We start from the raw sequence: 15,926 nt of genomic DNA, 5'->3' as shown, positions 1-15,926 counted from the left end.
CTGGGCCTTTTGTATCTTCAGTGATTATCAAGACAGCCTCTGGAGGAACCATTCCAGCTCCTGAGGAATCTCTTTGCAAGAGTGTTTAGTTATAGAGAAACAGATTAACAATAGGCAACATTAAGGAAAAACGACTATTTCACCTAAAAAAAGAGCACAGGGAATACATACATGGCTCAGGGGACACAGGAATGCAATCCACATTTTTAAGAATGGTACAGACACTCTAAATTGAACTTACAAAGCTTTTGAGTCACAAAGTAAACTGACTAGTTCCTGAATTTAGCACACGTAGTCTATGCCCAGGACATGTGATAACAGGTGCCTGGTTTAATCTTAATATATGAAATGTAGAAACAAAACTTACAGTGCAGAAACAAATGGCAGTTAGTCATCACAACCCAAAGCAGGATGACCAGGAGCGATATGCAGGAGCTTCAGATGTGACTAAATTTGTCAGAGATAAAGCTGAATCAAGGCAGCCAATCTCAGAAAGGCAGGAGCCATAGATGCAACCAGTTTCATCTCTGACTTGTCATGTTTACAACAGGCCTGCAGACAAATGCACTTTGCATCAGAATGAAAAACATAATTTTTTCATAAAAACCCAATATTTAACTTATTTACGCCATTTTATCCACTAAGTCTTAGAGCAGTGTCAGATTAGGTTTATGCAGCTTCAAGAGTAAGACAGGTGGTTCAGCAAGATTAAAAATTACAGTGCTGGTTTACAACAGCATAAACCCCCACTGTAAAACCAACCAATATAGTTCTAAGACAGTTTAAAGAATAGGAGACAAGGAAGAAAAGTCACTCAAATGTAAGGATCTATTTTCCATTGGGAAATATGCTCTTCTTCCGAAAGACTCAGGTTGAAAGGGGAGCATTAAATTTAAAAGAGAAAGACTTGGTACTTACAACATACAAAAATGGTGTGATTCGTGTTTTCTGAAATAGCTGCTAGTCAGCTTTTCAATGTACTGCATGCATTAAGTCCACTGCACCATCTCATTTTCTACCCATTATCAACATAAAAATTAGAGTATCTTGGCAACAGATTTTTCACAGTGTGATTCACTTTATTCTAGGGTCTTTTCTAGTAAAAATAAAATGGCAAAGGAACCCCATTATCTAGAAGATTTTCAATATAGCCTATTCCAACACTCCACTCATTCTTCTCTCAAATTATAGTTAATAAGCATCTACTACATGAAGCATACAGCTCTGACTCCTGGGGATCACAGGTAGGAGCTCACAAGTTGCTGGAGGATACAGATGTGTCCAGAAATAATGCATGCAATGTGACAGTCGCTGTAACAGGAATGTGTAAGACACAAACAGGCACCTACCTCTGCCTGGTCAGGCAGAAGTGAAGGTTGCCTAGCAGATGGGACACTTGATTCAAGGATGGTTCAGCTAAGGATGTGTTTAGGGAAAGACAAAAGGGGATACAAATCTCATGCATAAAGTCTCAAAACAATCTGGAATATTTGGGAAACTGTGAGTAGTTTCTGCATACCTAGAGGGCAAGTCACCTAGAAAGGCAGGGCTGGATCAGGTAAGGAGCTAAGTCAAACAATGCAGTTTGGACTTTATCTCTAGGAAGGAATGGGCCACTACAACAAGGGGAAAAGGAAGGGAGATGAAATAAAGTTAAAATTTTCCGGGGGCTTATCACATGCAAAACAGCATGAATGTAGAAGGTGAATACTGTACATCATTTCTCTCCATTTTACAGATGGGGAAACTGAAACTCAGAAAAGAGTCAGCTACTAAGTAATTAGTGGTGCCAAACTTTAAACCCAGGTAATCTGACTCCAGAGCCTATGCTTTTAATCACAGCAGGTATTGTTCTGTGTATAAAGATATGAAGCAAGTGTAAAGATATTTGAATATGAAGCAAGATAAAGATACCATATTGTTTTCACTGAATATGAGGTAAACAACTCACCACTCCAAAAGAGAGGGAAGTAAAGAAAAAATACAAGGCATCTAAAAGTTACCCTGCATTCAACGTAGAAACTGTGCAACAAAGACATAAGAACAAAGGAAGCTGCTATCCTCTATGATAGTGGTTCTCAACAAAGGGTGATTATACCCATCAGGAAACATCTGGCAACATCTGGGGACATTTTTGGTTGTCATTATTGGAAAAGAGGTTCTACTGGTATCTGGTGAGAGGAGGCAGGGAGTGTTGCTAAGTACCCTACAGGGGACAGGATAAATTCCCACAGGGAGTTTAAAATAGTTCAAGCTTACCAATACAGAATTCAAGAACACACACAGTAACTGGATTGCAAAAAGTGTAGTTCGCTATCAACCAAGAATACCAGAAAGACAGCCATAAGCTATTGGAGGTAACAAACAATGCTTTCCCCCTTAAACAATTATTAAATCACATTCATGTTGTGGATGATAAAAAAGCTTTTTAATTTTTTTTTTCAAGGAAAAAATTTACTGTAAAACTGAGGGGCTATTTATACATAGTTCATCTTATGCAGCCAGAACTTGTATGTCACATCTGAATTTTAGAAAACTGGATGTGGTATGGAGGAAAGACACTTTCTAGCCCAGTCGCATCTAATTTAATACCCGATCAAGACCCATGGTGAATTTTATGTTAAATGTTGGTGTGTGATTACTTGCTTCAACCTATGTTTATATGGTTCCTGACTCAGTAGGTTCACTGGCTGATACCAAAAGATATGAGTATTCACATATAAACTTAATATAATTTGTGAAACTATTGCTTTTCATTTTTTTCCAGTCTTCTGAGATATTTTATTTATTGGTCCAAATGGAATGCAAATTATAATTTTTGGTAAGTGAGATGCATAGAATTTAAGCCTTTGCCTTATGATTGTTTTTCTAGCTTATTAGCAAGTTTCTGATCAAAGCATCGAAACTGACTCACAGTATTCCCTCAGGAACCTCAGGATGATTGGGAAGTAACATAATTTAACAGTTAATGGATGAATTATATACTTTAACTGGGCGAATTGTATGGTATATCTTAACAAAGCCATTTAAAAGAAGTTAATGGAATTTTCATCTTACTGTCATATTGGTTTCATTAATTTAATCAATATTCACAGGGAAAAATGAGCACCTAAATATTCATCACACTACTCAAAGAGGATAAAATCTTGCCAAAATTAAAATACTAATCTATTTCATATTTGTAGCAGCAATTTTGAGAATTTATAAGCAAATCTTGAGGTTTTTTTTTTTTTCCTAAAAATCTTTTGCTAATCAAATGAAAACCTAGAAAACCAGTCTGAGCCACATTCGAGTTTTGCTTTGTAAGAGAACAAAAAGAAAGTCATCTACCTCCCTTAGCACAGAGAATTAGAAAGGACACAACAACAGTTTCCCAGAACAAACATTGCTCAGACAACTGAGACCAACCAAAGCAGAAATCCTTACTTGAACAAACCAGAAAGATAGCAGCAAAAAACAAACAGCTAAAAGCTATTGTAGGGCTCAATACATAACCAATAGCTTGCAGCTTATATAAACTTGAGTTTTGAAATCTTAGATAAGGTTCAAACTGTGAACTGCATGAATACGACTTTCTGCTGTCAAGGAGAGGTTGTCCCTAAAGCAAGTTAAAAAGTTAAATACCTGTGTAACATTAATAGGAATACAAAGATACTGTTTTATTTTCCCGGTATTTTTTTTTAATAGAAAATTATTTTCCATTTAAACAGAAATGAAATATTTTCCATTTAAATGATATTCATCTTACCATATAAGATGAGTAACTGTCTTCAGGCTGAAACACTTTTCATGGTGACATTGATTTTTTTCTAACATCGATTAAAAACATCTAAGTTGTAGAAAAATCACTTTGTAATTTTTCTATTTGTAATTTGGTGCTTAAACAAATCCAAAGATTGTTTTTCAAAATGACACACAAAAATAATGTTTACCAAGATTCTCTCATGCTTCTTCCACCTTAACTTGCTATAATTAATCTTTTCTAATTCACAGTACATTATTTTAACAGTAACACAAGCAAACTCTCAAGCAACCATTTAGGAATCAGTAAAACTACTTCTACTAAGAGATGAAATATGTGCACAATTTTAATGCAAAATTAGCATCTTCATCTAAGAATAGGGATAGCATAATCACAAATGTTAGAAAATGCTTTTGAAGAATAAAGATTTTTCCAGTTAATTTCAGAGAAAAGTAGGCTAATTGATGCTACTTGCTTAATTTTGACTTTAATTAGTGATAATCAAAATTACCAAGTATACTATCTCCTGGAAAAACACCATAATGGTAACTATGGGTTATTAACTGTTTACTTTTCCATTTACAATCTAAAGCATAAGTTAATTTTATGTAATTAATGCAATATACATCAATGTACCTATGCACCATTATACATGAAGGTTAGGAAAAAGTTTAAAAGGCATGTACAGAATAACATACACGTGTTTATCCAACGTTTGAATACCATCTACATGCAATATGTTTTTCATACATTATAACATTTATAAATATGCAAACATATTTAATTTAGTACACGCCAAGGATAGGTAGGTGTTTAACACATACATACATTTTTATGGTAGCAAAGAAGATAATGTGGTTAGCTTTCACAGACAACATCTGTGTTACACACATGGCCATCAAAATAATTGTGGCATGCTTTTGTGACAAGGACAGAGGCCAAGCCTGTTGTTAAATGATTATTTCCAACGAAAGCCTGCTGAAATTATTGTTTAGTTATATGGCCTGTATCCAAAATAACAATATTATATAGTTGCTGTTGCCTTTGACTCACTCACCAATTTTCAGCCTATTTGTAAAACAAGATAAGCACCACTGGGTTATAAAAAATAATTATGGATCAGGGTTTTTGATTCATGTTACTCTGACAAAATTATTCCATTTGATCCCAAGTCCTGGCTGCTCTCTTGACAGAATAATGTACACACTCCACAGCTGACAGGCATGACTTTCATGATTCAATAGGAAGCTCACATTCCAGATGACTTTAGAGTCCAGATAATTTAGACTTTGCACTTCAAAAAGATTTCTTTGTTGTCTTAGTATCTGATCATCAGTTCCCTTTTTCCAATTGTTTCTACCTCGACACCACAAAGAATCTATATATTATCTAGAATTTAGGATGTTTTTGTGATTTTTGCCTATTTTATTCAGTACACCAAAGAATGTAACATCATCTTGTAAGTTACAGTATTTTCCTGATTCCATTGGGTGGGCAAGAGGAGAAATATTTTGGAACATAAAGAAAAGCTAAAAATACAAAATGTACATTCTCCCTCAAAAGAGTATTTTATCGGTCTTGAAAGGAAACCCCATAGGAGAATCCAATTGAATGCTGCTTGTTATAATTACTGGGGAAACAATATTCAAAACAATCTCCTAAAGGAAAGAGTTAACAGTCTTGTAGCTTTAACCGATAATTTTTCCACTTTCTCTTGCAAAAGAATTATACCTATGAAATTGGAATTCTGTGCACTAAGAATGGCAACACCAACGCTGAAACTTTTAGCCAAGAATAGTTATCCTAGTATGCGTAAAACCACATAAAAACTGATTCACAAAAGGAAACGTCCAGGGCCTACCCCATTAAGATAACTTCTGAGATGAAGAGACTAAGAGAGGATACTTGGCAGCCTGATCTCTATTTCTCAGAAGGCCAGCTATGTCAGAGGTGGGGAGCTGTTTCCCTTCACGCGACTCAGCCACTGCCTCACCTAAAATGCCTTAGTGATTTAAAACTGAAAGAGAAACGTAAACAAAACAACAAAACGCTTCGGATTTAGGTCTCGTTTACGTAGTTAACATTGTTGTAAGAGCTAAACAAGCAAGCAGGCGCATTGATCAGGTTGTCACTATAAACATAAACACCTTCTCAACAAATGTATGGAAGAGGAGCTCTGCTGGGCTCTGCTACTTTTTTGCTTGGGTTCTCTAGGTTAATGTGTTGATTCCATTTTAATGACCCACAAACAGGAGGAAAGTCATTACTGGGTCGCTTTGAGAGATGTTTACTTAAACGTGGGGATAAACCGAGGTAGCTGTAGAAAGAGAAAATGTTTTCCGTCCAAACGTAGCATTACCCAACTACAAACCCACGCAAAATAATCACAATTACCCGTTAATGTGTTTCAATGAGTGAACTAGTTCACTTTCCTAACTACACTATCCAGGAAAACGCCTTCAACAGAACCGAGGGAAATCGTGCTTTCCACGCTGTGGTGGGATGCAGCCGGTATAACCTATTCTGCCTTCTTTGAGAGCTGCGAGGGACCCACAGGCTTTTGGAGAAAACGTTTGGGCAAGAGTTTTGGGTTGCTGCTGGGAGTTGGTGTGTTGAGTAGCCTCTGAGACGTCAAACTCAACTTTGTTTTTTGAAGGAACTCAAAGTTAACTCACCCTGGCACGTCCACCCTCTCCCTGCCCGCAGGGGACAGCGGCCTCTCCTCCCCACCGTGCAGAGACGCGGCCGCCGCCCTCGACCCACCGGTGACCGTCCTCAGACAAAGCGGTGGACCCCCGCGCCCGCCCCGCCGCCTACCCCCGGAACGCGCTCCCGGCCGCACCCACCTTGATACCCTGCTGCTGGGTGGTGAGGGTTAACTTGGATTCATCCAGGAGCAAAACTTCGCAGTAAAATTCTTCCGGAACAGCGCAGAAACAGCCCATGTCGGTTGTGGCCGTCTCCAGCCAGGCGAGAAAGCTGCCACCCAGGCGCCCAGCCGCCCCTCCCCTCAAGCGCAACGCATTAATTTATTGTCCGCGCCTTGGCGAGGGCGAGAGGAGCAACTCCCGGCGGGGTCCGGGTCCGGGCCGCCTAGCCGCCCGGCGGGGCGGGAGCGAGGAGGGCGGAAAAGCCCGGGAGAGTCAGCGCCCGGGAGCCGCCGGTGAAGCGCCTGAGGAACTGGGCGCCGAGGGCGGCGGCGCGTCCCCAGGCATCCTGCGGCTCGGGTTCCTCCGAAAACGGGAGCGCGGGGCCCCTCCTGCAGTCCTGAGGACGACAAAAGTCTCCTGGCAATGGGGTCAAGATAGAAGAAAAGGGAGGGACGGAAATTCGAGGCCCTCCCTGGCCTTGGAAGCCCCTGGAGGCGCTGCGGCTCCGTCCAGCCGCACGGATTTGAGCGCGGCCCCGACGTCCGGGCCTCCGAACGGCCTGCGGAGTCTCGGGCCGGCGCGCACTTCCAGCCGCGACCCCGCCCCGCAGCCCCGGGTCAGGTCCGCCGAGTAGGAAGCGTTCGTCTCTTCTTTTGTGTCAGGAGCACCCACTACGCCCCGGCCATGCGCGCAGAGGCAGAGGCGAGGGTCGTCGCTCCGTCAGCTACCCCGTCCCCCAGCACTGGGCGCTGAGGAGCCGGGAGGCGCGGAAAGGGCAGCGGGCTCCTTACCGACACCGGCGAGGGGAGGTCAGCTCGTCGTGGGGCGTGGCTCCCGTCCGGGGACCCCCGAGCTCATCACGGGTGGCCGAGTGTGGCCAAGTTCAAGCTCTCCCTCCGGGAATGCCTGCTGCGGCGCGCAGCGCTGCTGCTTCAGGACTTTCAGCCAAGCGGGGAGGCGGGGACCTGCGGGCGGAGGAGCGACGCCCCAGCTGGGAACGCGGCGGGAGGGGGTGTGCCCTGGGCGCGCCAGGCCGCGGAGGCTCTGGGGAAAGTTCTCTTGGCTGCGCGAGGGGTGGCGCCCCGGGCGGAAGCAGCCCAGGTGCATCTGGGCCCGGCCCAGGCGTCTGCAAAAGGCCCCGGAACGAAGGGTTCCCCCACCCAGCCCAAGGATGGCCGCGCAGGGGAGCCCCGCTTTGGGCAGGGTATCAACTGGGGGGTGGAGGGCGGGGCGGAGGTCCCAGCTGCGGGGTGCCGGCGGGTCCGCGCTCCCAAGCCGCGCGCTGCGCTCCGGTGCTAGCTGCGTCCGTTTCCCCGGGAGACCTGAAAGCTGGCTGGGGAGAGGAGGACGCGGTGCTGCTCGGACTCCACCGTTCGGCGTTCCCAGTCCCACGCCCTCTGCGCGGTCGGCCGCATCCAGGACTGAGGGGCACAATAGCTCTGAAGCTGCAGTGACCCCTGGTGGGTCCTGATGTCCGTACACAGGCAGCTGAGGTTGAGCTGCGGAAGAGGCTGAGCCCCGCTGGGCTTCGGAGCAGGTGCAATCAGTGCTCTCCAGCTGGGAACCAGCAGCGAGTTAATGCGAGTCACAGTTGGGGGAGACACGAGGGGAGATCTCCCAGAAAAAAACTCTATATTGAGTTTTAGAGTTAAAGCTTTGGCATCAGACGTAGTTTTGAGTTGACTATTCTATTACTTAAAGCTCAAAAACTTTGCTTAAAACCTCGCGCTTAGAACAAAACTAGGCTTCCGCAACACAGTAGAAATGAAATGAAAAATTGGCGACTTGGACGGAGTTTCCTCTCATAGTGATTTGCCACAAAGGACCTTCTGTAGGAAGCCTCGGCCTTTCCTGCTATTGTGATCCCATCCAAACAGTGGATCAGCACAACCACTGAAGTACAATATAAAGTTCTGAACTTTACCTAGGCTGTGAATAAAACTCTATTTTATCTTCTGAGTTTTCTGTGAAATTGACGCAGGTTTTGAATTTCTAGTCAAATTCTGTGTCCAACTTTGTTTTATTGTCAAAGTCTTACCCCACTTATGAGGTGACACGTTATTATGCTAGATTTTAGCATTTCTGCTTGTGGAGGCTTTTCTCTCCTGTAATCCAGTATTCCTGACACCAGTCACCAAATGTGACTGAAAGATGGCATAACATTTCATTCTTCACCTCCATATCCAACCAAGACACCTGAGGCTGCAAAAACAAAAGTTTCAAGCAGTCATTAGTTCCCAGTTTTGAGTTTTGCTGTCACCTGTTTTTTAGCCCTTTGATTTGGTTTTTGGATTTCTGATTTTTGTTTTTGTTGTTGTTTGTTGTTGTTTTTACCTCCAATGGCAATGGGAAGGCTGAGGGTTTTGGCTGGGGCAGGGATTCTGTTCCCAGCTCCTCACAAAGATAAGGTACAAAGTCATAAGATCTCATACATATGATTCTCTTTCCTGGGTGAAGCATTTTCTTTTCCACTTGTTTATCGGACACTGGAGAAAATACAATTTAAAATCTATTTAACACAAAGTTAGAGATTACTAGTGACAACAGGATTCCATAGGGTTTCTAAAGATAGCTTTATTGCATATAATTTACATACAATACACTGCATAATTTGAAGTATACAATTTGATAAGTTTTGACATAAGTGTGCACCCATGAACCCACCACCACAATCAAGCTAGTACGTATATTCATCCCTCTTTAAGATTTCCTCCTGCACTTTGTCTTTTTTTTTTTTTTTTTTTTTTTTTTGAGACAGTCTTGCTCTGTCACCCAGGCTGGAATGCAGTGGCAAGATCTCGGCTCACTACCACCTCCGCCTGCCAGGTTCAAGCAATTCTCCTGCCTCAGCCTCCCAAGTAGCTGGGACTACAGGCGTGCACCACCATGCCCGGCTAATTTTTTGTATTTTTAGTCGACATGGGGTTTCACCAGGCTGTCCAGGCTGGTCTGGCACTCCTGATCTCATGATCCGCCTGCCTTGGCCTCCCAAAGTGCTGGGATTACAGGCGTGAGCCACTGTGCCTGGCCACTTTGTCATCTTTCACTCCCATTCCTCACCACAACTCACTTCCCAGGCAACCATAGATTTGCTTTCTATCACCATCGTTTAGCTATGTTTTCTAGAGTTTAATACCAATTGAATCATACAGTGCCAACTCTCCTTTTTGTCTGGTTTGTTTCACTCAGCACAATTATTTTGAGATTCAACCATGCTGTTGTGAATATAAATAGTTCATTTATTTTTATTGCTCAATAATATTCCATTGCATGTATATACCACAATTTGTTTTTCCATTCATTTACGTGGTTTCCAGTTTTTGACTATTACAAATAAAGCTGCTGTGAGGATTATATTAGCTAGCTCAAGCTGCTATAACAAAATACAGTAGACTGGATGGCTTAAACAGCAGACATTTATTTTCTCACAGTTCTGGAGCCTGGAAGTTCAAGATTACTATACCATCATGGTCAGTTTCCGGTAAGGCCCCTTCCTGACTTGAAGGAAGCTTCCAACTTACTGTGTGCTCACATGACATCTTTGTGTGCTTACAGAGAGAAAAGGGAAGGAAGAGAGAGGGAGAAAAGGAGGGACAGAGAAATATAAGGAGGGTGGGGTGACAGAGACACCAAGATAGCACTCTCTGGGGTCGATTCTTACAAAGACATTAATCCGGTGGTTATCAGGGCTCTACTCTTATGATCTCATTTAACCTTAATTGTCTCCTTATAGACCGTATCTCTAAACATTCACACTGGGTTAGGTCTTCAACATATGAATTTTGAGGTGACACAATTCAACCCATAGAAAGGATCCATGTCTTTATATGTACATGTGTTGTTTCTTTTGTAATAAAGACTAGAATGACTGGATCAGAAGATACGCGACTGGCAAATAAACATATGGAAAGATGCTCAACATCATTAGTCATTAGGAAAATGCAAATTAAAATCACCAAAAGATACCACTAAAGACCTAACAGAATGGCTGTCAAGCTACCATACTGCTATGCCAAGTGTGGGTGAGGATGTGGAGCAAATTTTTTTTTTTTAAGATGGAGTCTCACTCTGTTGCCCAGGCTGGAGTGCAGTGGCATGATCTTGGCTCACTGCAACCTCTGCCTCCCAGGTTCAAGTGATTCTTTTGCCTCAGCCCCCCAAGCAGGTGTGTGCCACCACGTTTAGTAGAGTTGGGGTTTCAACCAGGCTGGCCTCAAACTCCTGACCTCGAGGCCCCCCTAGGCCTCCCAAAGTGCTGGGATTACAAGCATGAGCCACCACACCCAGCCAGATGTGGAGCAGTTTAAATTCTCATAATTGCTGAAGTGCATGCAAGATGGTATAACCACTTTGGGTAAGTTTTGTAGTTTCTTAAAAAGTTGAACATAGACCTTCCTCAAGATTTTGGAGTAAGACTTTCTCTGCCTATCCAGAAGAACAAATTAACAAGACACTATTCACTTTTTCCCAGGAAAATCATATAGTTTTCAACATGTGCATAATATAATATTCTCTGTTTAAAGCTTTGCATGAAAGGCTTTGATCTCTTTTCAGCAATTTTTGTTTTAACATTTTCTTTGGTCAGGATATTTTGTCATAATAAGCCTAGGTAGATGAGTCAAATGGCAAATAAATTCAGAATAAACATAATCTACAGAAATATGCAGGGCTTCCCTCTGTGAAAGACTACAGGAATCTCAATCTGAAAGAAGATACTTCATTTTATATAAAACAGGCCCCAACCCTTGCTGAAACATGTACTTCAAAATGCAAACTCAGAATTATTTTTAAAGCACCATATTCTCTTCAGAAAGATGTATTTAAACAACCTATGTCTTCTGTGATCTTTTTATAATCTTACATTTTCAGCCTGAACTTACTGACAATAAATACATGAAGAATTTAATTACTAAAATACCTAAGAATAACACAGCAGAATCACCAGGGCTTGTTAAAACACTGATTTCTGGCCCCACCCCCAGGGTTTCTGATTTAGTAGTTCTGGAACGGGACCTAAGAATTTGCATTTCTGACAAATTCCCAGGTGATGCTAATGCTGAAGATTGGCAAGCTGACTTTGACAATCACTGCTCTGAAGATTATCTTTCAAAAAAAAATAGTTGTTCTAATTACCTATGAATGATTTGAGAAGGAGGTCATTCTTCACTAGTAGCCTCCCTGTTATTTTGCCTCTTTCTTCAAATTAATGCCTGTCAAAGAGAAAGTATTGAAGATCCTGCCAAGTAGATAACATCAGAAGGAGTAGTTATTAAGGGAAATATCCCTAATTTGATCTCATCATATTACTACTTAGTCTCTTTGGACACCTTACTCATTTTTATTTCTAATATAGTATGTGCCCAGGCACATCCAGTTTTTTTTAAGACCATTCTGCTTCCTGACTCACTTCACATATAGGTATGTCATTAACCAGCTGTCTTCTAAGTACTGAGGCCTTAGATCCCATTTATTAGAATACCTCAAGGCTGTTACCCATGTTTCAAGGGAAACCATCTCCCAAGAATTCCCTGCAATCTAAGCTGGTTCTTCAACCTTGTGGTCTCCAAAAAAATGTTCTTTGGGGATTACTGAGAATTCTTATTCTGCACAGTTTTTAATCCTTGGTTGTGAATGCATTAATGTAGTTTGTATTTAGCAAAAATAGTTTGGAACTTTGAAACACACTAGGTCCCCTTTCTTTTAAAAACAAGCACAAATGGACTTTCCTCTTGCACTATTATATAAGCTGCTTTTTTTTTTTACCTCACTGCTTACCTTGAATAACTTTCCAAGTCAGTGAATATGCATCCATTTCATCTTTCGCGAGTGTTCTATCATATGCATACACTATAATTAACAGCTCAAAGTTGACTTTTAGATTGTTGTAAAAATATAAACATGCTGTAGTAAATATTTTTACATGTATCTGTGTCTATTATTTGATAAAGATAAGTCCCTAGATGTTAAATTTGTGAATCAAAGTATATGCATATTTAATTTATTGTATTTATGACAGATTGCACTCCAGAAAGCCTGAATCAATTTACAGTTCCACCAACAATGTATCAAAATACCCACTTCACTCTACTCATGCCAATCTTTGGAATCTCTTTCAATCAAATAGGCAAAAGTCATTTTGTTATTTTTAAAACTAGAGAAAGTCTCCTAAAAGAACATCTTATATAATAATGCAAAGAGGAAAGTCCCTTTTTGTTTGTTTTTAAAAGAAAATTTAAAGCCAAACTCAGGGACTCATGCCTGTAATTCCAGCACTTTGGGAAGCTGAGGCAAGAGGATTGCTTGAGCCTTGGAGGCCAAGGTTGCAGTGAGCCAAGATCATGCCACTGCACTCCAGCCTGGGCAACAGAATGAGACCCTGTGTCAAGAAAATTAAATTAAAATTTAAATTTAAAAATTTGATTTGTTTTTACAATGAGTATGGAATAATTTAAAATAAAAATAAATTATTACATTAAACAAAAGAATCTGTCAAATTACTAGCTAATAAAATTGGCCTTTATTTAAAATTGGACTCCTTTTCTAAATGCTAACCTAAGTTCCAATGTGTTGATTATTTTATCTGGTTAATGTGCTCTGGTTTGATCCCTGATAGAAACTTAATTTAGTTAACACCAGCTTAGTAATAGGGGTATTAATCTACCTATAGAAATTTGAGAAAAATAGTGGGGAAATTAGCTCTTATGATCTTGCAATCATTTTTGTTTTAAGTCAAACTAGCTGTGTGACTAGAGAAGCCACATCATCTCGCTGTGTATCAGCATACTCCTCTATAAAATACAAAACCTAGAGTATGCTGTGGCACCTGTAGATTGTCATGCCCAACAGGCTGATTTTCCACCTCTTTCTTCTGGTAATGACACATGGCTCTTCCTAAAAGGTGTTTCCTAGGGAAGGAGCATCCCAATGCAACATCTGGCAAAGAAACATCTGGAGTAGATGATCTCTGTACTCATCTCTAGCCTTCTGATTAAGAAGTTGCCAGCCAGGAGTGGTGGCTCACATCTGTAATCCCAGAACTTTGGGAGGCTGAGGTGGATGGATCACAAGGTCAAGAGATTGAGACCATCCCAGCCAACATGGTGAAACCCCGTCCCTACTAAAAACAAAAAAATTAGCTTGACGTGGTGGTGCGCACCTGTAGTCCCAGCTACTCGACAGGCTGAGGCAGGGAAATCCTGTGAACCCAGGAGGTAGAGGTTGCAGTAAGCTGAGACTGTGCCACCACACTCCAGCCTGGAGACAGAGCGAGATTCCGTCTCAAAAAGAAGTTACCAAGAAAAACTAAAATAGCCATTTCCTCTGGAAAGGGGCATGAGTGGTTTATGAACAGGTTAGAATGGAGACTTAACATTTCCCTGTATTTCTCTTTAGAATTCTGCATCCTGATATTCTGTACATGTGTTGCCTAGTCATTAGGTAAATATATATTTGCAAATCATTTTTGAAAAGAGAACATATAGTTCATAATCTCATCTTTTTAAGGGCACTGTCTTAGTCCCTTAGAACTAAGGAATTTCTGGGTCTGGGTAATTTATAAAGAAAAGAGGTTTGTTTGGCCCATGTTCTGCAAACAGTACAAGAAGCATGGCACCAGCATCTGCTGAGCTTCTGGTGAGGGCCTCAGGCTGCTTCTACTTATGGTGGAAGGCAGAGAGGAGCCAACATGTAGAGATCACAGGAAGAGAAAGGAAGCAAGAGGGAAAAGGGGGAGGTGCCAGGCTCTATTTAATGCCAGTTCTTTAGGGAACTAATAGAGTAAGAACTCATTCACACACCTCCAGCCAAGGGCATTAATCTATTCATGAGAGATCTGCCTGCATAACCCAAACACCTCCCATTTGGCCTCACCTTCAATATTGGGGATCATATTTCACCATAAGGTTTGGTGGGGTAAAACATCCAAAGTACAGCAGACATGTATAAGGTAAGGACTGGAATTATATATGGTAAGATACCAAGAGTGGTTATCTCTTTGTGGCAGAACTGTGAGTAATTTTGTTTTCTACAATTTTATTTATTTTTATCCCTGAACATTCTCTCCTGTGGTCATACAAATCTTCTAAATTTTAAGTATTAATCTAGTAAAATAAATATGTGAACTAAAGAACCTAATGAGGCCAAATACATCAAAACAAGAAGGGAAATGTCGCCACGAAAATCTCTACTGCCAACCATGTCACTAGACACAGAGCAGGTGCTCAATATACGGTCTGTGAATCACTGATTTTACCTCCTGAATCCTCATGTCCTTTCTCATTGAGAGCTGTTTTCCCAGCTTAAGAGCCTCCTCTTCCTAAAACTCTTCTTCTGAAAACTTCCACCTGCTGCCCCATTTTCATCTTGATAGCTCCCACTTGCCGCTCAGGTATTCACTTTACTCTCCCTCCTCCAAGAAGCTCTCCTAACTCCCAGGTCTAGGCTGGGTCTCATGTATAATCATCTGCATAACTGCTGCCTCCTTACTAAACTGTTGGTCCATGAATCAGGGCCATGCCTGACTTGTTCACTGTTGTATCCCAAGTACTTGGCAAGGTCCTTGTCAGAGAGTAGATTCTCAATAAAGATGTGTTAAATGAATGCGTGAGATTACCTGTACAAACTTCACCTCTGGCATGCTACATGCAGATTCCTTTTGAGCACTTTCAACTGGACTTCAGCTTGATTCACTTCCATCAAATCCTTACTTTGCCTGCTATTCACTTTCTCAGTCATAAACAACTTTTGTTGATGGTATAATAAAGAATTTGAGAAAGCATACAACTCATTGCTGTTGATTGAAATACGCACTTTATCCGTGAAGCTTCTCATGGCCCTATCTATTAGTGGGTTCTATGAATGGCTCTTGGATATCAGAAGTTTCGTGAGATATTCTGTTATTTTATGTAAAAATTAACTCAGCTGAGCAACTGGGGCAATAGTAAGTCCTTCAGACCTTCCTTCTTCAAACTGACAGACCAAGGTTCACATTCAAGCTATATTGAATAACTGCCGAATGTGATGACAGAAAGCACTTGAGCTGATGTCCAAGATGATATTGATAAAAAGAGTTGTACTAATCTGTTCCTTTAGAACAGTGATCCCCAACCTTTCTGGCACCAGGGATGGGTTTCGTGGAAGACAATTTTTCCAGACTTGGGGGTGGGAGGTGATACACTACATTTATTGTGCACTTTATTTCTATTTTTACATTGTTATTATTCATCATAATGTAGAATCAGTGGGAGCCCTGAGCTGATTTTCCTGCAATTGGACAGTCCTATCTGGAGGTGATGAAAGACAGTAACACCTGAAGT

At 41.3% G+C, this 15,926-nt stretch overlaps 1 protein-coding gene across 1 annotated transcript in view; it reads right to left on the bottom strand.

Moving 5' to 3' along the window:
* EPB41L4A (erythrocyte membrane protein band 4.1 like 4A) overlaps positions 1-7,871 on the bottom strand; it is a 265,551-nt gene extending 257,680 nt beyond the window's left edge. The window contains exon 1 of the mRNA XM_032274491.1: positions 6,589-7,871. Coding sequence (XP_032130382.1) covers positions 6,589-6,687 — 99 coding nt within the window. The 5' untranslated portion in view covers positions 6,688-7,871. The remainder of the gene's footprint in view (positions 1-6,588) is intronic.
* Positions 7,872-15,926: the final 8,055 nt, after the last annotated feature.

Source organism: Sapajus apella, unplaced genomic scaffold (genome assembly GCF_009761245.1).
Source record: "Sapajus apella isolate SASKATOON/1434 unplaced genomic scaffold, GSC_monkey_1.0 scaffold1, whole genome shotgun sequence".
Classification (NCBI taxonomy): Eukaryota; Metazoa; Chordata; class Mammalia; order Primates; family Cebidae; genus Sapajus; species Sapajus apella.
This window is presented reverse-complemented; position numbering and strand designations above follow the sequence as displayed.